Consider the following 5,199-nt stretch of genomic DNA (forward strand, 5'->3'; position numbering starts at 1 on the left):
CTCCTATTGCTTCTACAATTCCTCAGCGTACCTCCCGTTATCCTACCCGTGATCATCATCCTCCTAATTGGTATGGTTTTTCTAGTAGCACTAACCACCCTATTTCCCAGTATGTCTCCTATGATGGTCTTTCAGGTGCATATAAATCCTTCTTGGGTAAGATTGGGACCGTTTCTATTCCTCGATCTGTGTCAGAGGCCCTCCAGGATCCCAATTGGGTGTCTGCCATGACAACAGAAATTGATGTTTTACACCATAATAATACATGGGAACTTGTTGCTTTACCTTCTGGGGAGAAAATGGTTGGCTACAAATGGGTCTTTAATGTGAAGTACTTAGCCGATGGTTTTATTGATCGGTATAAGGCTCGGTTGGTGGCAAAAGGCTTTACTCAGATTCCGGGCAAAGACTTTAGTACTACCTTTACTCCTGTGGCTAAGTTGACGTCTGTGCGACTGCTTGTCTCCTTGTCTGCTGCTCATTCTTAGCCTCTGCATTAGTTAGATGTCAAGAATGCATTTCTTAATGGAGACTTACTTGAGACTATATATATGGATCTACCCCCTGGATTTCGGGCTGATGGGGAGTATGCTGGGAAAGTCTATAAGCTACGGAAATCTCTTTATGGTCTAAAGCAATCTCCTAGAGCTTGGTTTAGTCGTTTCAGTGATGTTGTTTTATCCATGGGCTTTGTGCGCTGCCACTCAGACCATACTTGTTTTATTCGACGTCGTTCTGATGGTCGTTGCATTATGTTATTGGTATATGTGGATGATATCATTATCACAGGTGATGATGCTTCGGGGATTGCTCAGGCGAAACTTCATCTTCAAAAGTCCTTTGATGTGAAGGACTTAGGTCCTCTTCGATATTTTCTTGGAATTGAGGTTGCTAGATCCCGTTGTGGAATTTCTTTATCTCAAAGGAAATATGTTTTGGATCTTCTTCAAGATTCTGGCATGCTTGGGTGTCGACCCGCTTCCACTCCTATGGACCCCAATCTTAAACTCTCTGTTGAGTCAGGGGAATTACTTCCAGATCCATCCGTGTATCAACGTTTAGTAGGTCGTCTTATCTACTTGACTAACACAAGGCCTGATTTGACATTTGCTGTTAGTGTGATTAGCCAATTCATGCATGCCCCTCGCTTAGCTTATATGGATGCAGTCTACCATATTTTGAGGTACCTTGAATCGTGCCCTGGTCTTGGTCTGTTCTATGCCTCAGGAAATCAATCTGGACTCTCATGCTTTACTGATGCAGAATATGCTGGATGTAAGATAGATAGACGTTCTACCTCTGGCTTCTGTACTTTCTATGGTAATCATCTCATATCATGGAAGAGTAAGAAGCAAGCTGTTGTTTCTAGATTTTCTGTTGAAGCTAAATACTGAGCTATGGCTCAAGGTACTTGTGAGCTCCTTTGGCTTTGAAGATACAATGTTCCGTTTCATCTCTCTCACTCTTACTTTCTCTCTCTCTCTATTCTCCCTAGCTTCCTCCTCTACTTTCCACCCGTCATGGTCTATTTATAGGCCATGGCCCTCTTTTGCAGTTAACCAATTACATTGGGCTTATAGCCCAAAGTTCTCTTCCTTCTGGGCTGGGTCTTGTAATGGGCTTGACTTTCCTCGGTGGACCCCCCACGTTCGGCCCACTCCAGGGTGCTTTTGCATGGATCCTTCTTCAATCATTCGACCCGATCTCGTTTCCGCGATCCATATCCGGCCCATGCCATTTGCCGCATCCTCAACTGCCCCCATAATTACCCCTTATTGATTAGGGGGTAATTATTAGAGGTTGTTAATGATGACCGGACGGCTCGAGGAGATCGTGTTGGAGAATGGACTGTTAGATCTAGGGGTCGACGCTTCGAGATTCAAAAAGATAACCCATCGCTTTCCTGACTCCTCGGCTCTCGGGCTTATCTCATCTTTATAAGCTCCATTAACTCTCCATCGATCCTCTTTACCGTCTCCATCTCACCTTTTGCTGCTTAAATCCTCTCCGGCGATCTCTTGCGGAAGATCTTCCTTCCAGTGGCTTTGCAATACTTCTCTGCCGTTTTCACTCTCTAAGGTTAGTTTCATTTGCATTTTTCTTTTGGAAGACTTCTTTCTTCTCCCCGGAATCCTCATCCACTCACACCATGACAGTAGATCTAGACGTTCTTCGCATGAAACTTCAACTTCCTGATGATGTAGAAATTAGAAACTGCCACCGGGAAGTGAATATTAGAACCGGTGTTGGCCTTCTTCCTGGCGAGGCCTTGTTTTCACTCCTCCATCTCAATCTCCTAAGATTTCCTCTACATCCTTTCTTTTGCTATGTTTTTAACAAGCTAAATCTTTCCCCTTTACAAGTAAACCCCAATTTCCTTAGGATTTTATCCGTTATGCTACTCCTGATTCGTGACAAAGGTCTGGATCTGGACCTCGTTGATCTCCTCCTCTGTGACAAGGTCAGCAAGATCAGAACTGACGAACCGTTTTACCACCTTTTCCCCATTGAGAAGAGGTCTATCTGCACGGATAAGATCAAATCTGAGAAGGGCTGGAGGAAAAACATCATTGGGGTTAGGGGAGCCTGGTTCTCTCCGGCTGCGGAGGGTTTCCTTATCCCGAGCGCTTTCGGAGAGTGCTCTGTCTCTTTTTATAAGAAATATAAAAACCATAAGAGTGACTGTCCTTGCGAGATCTGCATTCCTCGTTTTTGTTCTTTCTTGTGCCATTCCTTGGGCATTCCTTGTGATGACTTGAGCTACAGTGTGTGCAGGGATAGGGATAACTACTTGAAGCGGTACGTTCTGACCAACGTTCCCTCTTGCTGATCGGTTGATCAACTAAACATCAACCTTCGCAATAGCACGAATCATTGTAAAATAGGGCTATTGGTCGGGTAAGTCGAACCACTGGGACTGCGCTAGTCTATGGCAACCTAAGTGTCTAGAATTGTTCTTAGAATGATAAAGGGGTTTATAGAGGGTTTTGTTTGTTTGTCACTTAAACTTAGAACTTAGAATGCATAAAATAGTAATGTGCTAGGAAGTAAAGAGATATAATACAAGTAGAGAAGCCTAAGGAAATGAATCCGCTCCATCCCTAAACACATGCTAGATTAGAGCTAAATTGGGGAAACAACATAAATATGTGACCATGGAATGCTACAACCAAAATTGCTACATTCCTTCAAGAAATTCATGAAATCAATGGCAAGTATAACCTATCAAAGATGCACATGTTTGAACTACCTAAACTAGTGTGTAGCCTTGGACATGCTTACTAAGTTAGAGATTATCAAGCCTTTAATCACATGATAGGAGCACATGAAGTCAAGAGTCAAGAATAGTCCATCAAAGGAGGGTCCTAAGCTATGGAATATCAAGATTCTCATACAACATGCCAAGAAACCCATTTCACAATCTCATTTCCAATGTCACTATAGAAATGCAAGGCGTACAATCATGAGAAAATATGATCTAAGACAAGATAATACATTCATCATAATCATTTATAAGAAATTAGGTTCATTACATCAGGTGTAACTCTAGATTGTGAAATAATCACATATATACATCATTTTCCCCAAAATAAACTAAGGCTAGAACATGCTTACTAGAGAGGGCTTCATCACCTCCCTAGAAGAGGGTTTAGTTACCCATGGTGGCCCTAGATTGAAGAAGAAGCTTGATCCTCATCTCCATTTTTGTGCACCCTCCTTGAAGCTTCAAGAACTCCTCCTTCTTGCTCTCTTCTCTCTCCTCTATCTTGTAAAAAGATGAAGCTTTTTGATATTGTGTGGCTCATATCCCTCTTATCTACCACCAAAAGGCCACCAACCAACATCTCCAACCACTTCATTAAAGAGGAAAGCAAAATAAAGAAACCAAGGTGCAAGTGGGCTGAAATGAGCCATTTCCGAAGGGCATTCTGCCTAAAATTCGAGCACTCTAAGCAAGGCCTCGAGCACTCGAATTTAGTGTAAAAAGCTCCATGCTTCACTTGCTCCGCCCAGACCTACTTTGGTTAAACGGCCATAACTCTCTGCTCTGAGCTTCGAATGATGAACTGTTTGAATATTTAGAAAGCTAATTCAGAGCTCTAAATATTTCATGTTTTGGTGGAGATCCAATTCTCAAGGATGGTTGGTCGAAAATGAAGATCAAGGAAGAATTTCATTGCTGCCAGGCAGTTCTGCGCGCCTCTGGTAACAAGGCCATAACTATCTGCTCCGAGCTCCAAATGACAAACCGTTTGAAGATTTGGAAAGCTGATTCAGAGCTCTAAATCTTTCATGTTGTGAGGGAAGTCCAGTTCCCAAGCTTTCAAGGTCAAAATGGCGAGTAAAGTTCAAGATCCACTGCTACCAGAAATTCGGCCTTGTGCCTTTTGATGGCCAAAACTCCACAAAGCCTTGATTTTGCTCCTTTTTTGGAAAATGGACCTGAAAATATATACATACACACAAATGAAGATAATCTACTTAATTAAACAAATAACGGACTTAACTAATGCAATTTAGGGTGCTTGAATATACAGTATTCGGCGCTTATCACATCCCTAAACTTACATTTTGCTAGTCTCTTAGCAAAACTACAATGAAAAACTTAATGAAAAAAAACAACCATGGGCATGCTACTATAAAAATATCATCCATGGTAAAATGAAATATATACATAGCTCAAAAATAACTTGAAACAGAAAAAGACCTGGAGATAGGGTCATTGGGAAGACTACCTTGCATATATGAAGCATTGATACTAAACACATTTCAACATACATGTATCAACATCATAGTCCATATAAATAACTCAATTATCATCTCTTAAATGGAAATCAACTCTAACTTCAGTGAAAGTGGATTGGATTCTCAACATGCGGCTTTTACTTTCTTTTCCAATTCCAAGACACGAGTTTTCAAATCACTGAATTCCCTTTTAAATGAAGTCCCTAAGGCATGAATTTATTTACAAGACAACTTTTGTTGCTTGTTGACAATTTATTGTAACTCATAAGCGAAACATAGAATGGTTGTGCAATGCTGAAGTCCCTTAAGCTTTCTAACCAACCTATGTAGCAAGCGTTAGGCCAACAACTCCCAAACCAGATGGCTTTAGGGTGTTAAGTGTAGAGACACTCCATAGGGCTTAATAGCTCAAGTTGGAAAGGCTACGAACTCCAACGAACCATGTTTATTACC

The 5,199-nt window shown here is 41.5% G+C and overlaps 1 protein-coding gene across 1 annotated transcript; it reads left to right on the top strand.

Moving 5' to 3' along the window:
- The first annotated feature begins 551 nt into the window (after positions 1-551).
- On the top strand, positions 552-1,394 carry LOC132279578 (uncharacterized mitochondrial protein AtMg00810-like). Its single transcript, XM_059781601.1, has one exon. It carries the CDS (start codon positions 552-554, stop codon positions 1,392-1,394), a length of 843 nt encoding a protein of 280 aa, XP_059637584.1.
- Positions 1,395-5,199: the final 3,805 nt, after the last annotated feature.

Source organism: Cornus florida, unplaced genomic scaffold, assembly GCF_030987335.1.
Source record: "Cornus florida cultivar Cherokee Brave unplaced genomic scaffold, ASM3098733v1 CherokeeBrave_3.0.0_Hap2_Chr01, whole genome shotgun sequence".
In the NCBI taxonomy this organism is placed as follows: Eukaryota; Viridiplantae; Streptophyta; class Magnoliopsida; order Cornales; family Cornaceae; genus Cornus; species Cornus florida.

Excerpts from the sequence above, each read along its gene's own strand:
- LOC132279578 (XM_059781601.1), top strand. The coding sequence starts at position 552 with ATGGATCTACCCCCTGGATTTCGGGCTGATGGGGAGTATGCTGGGAAA.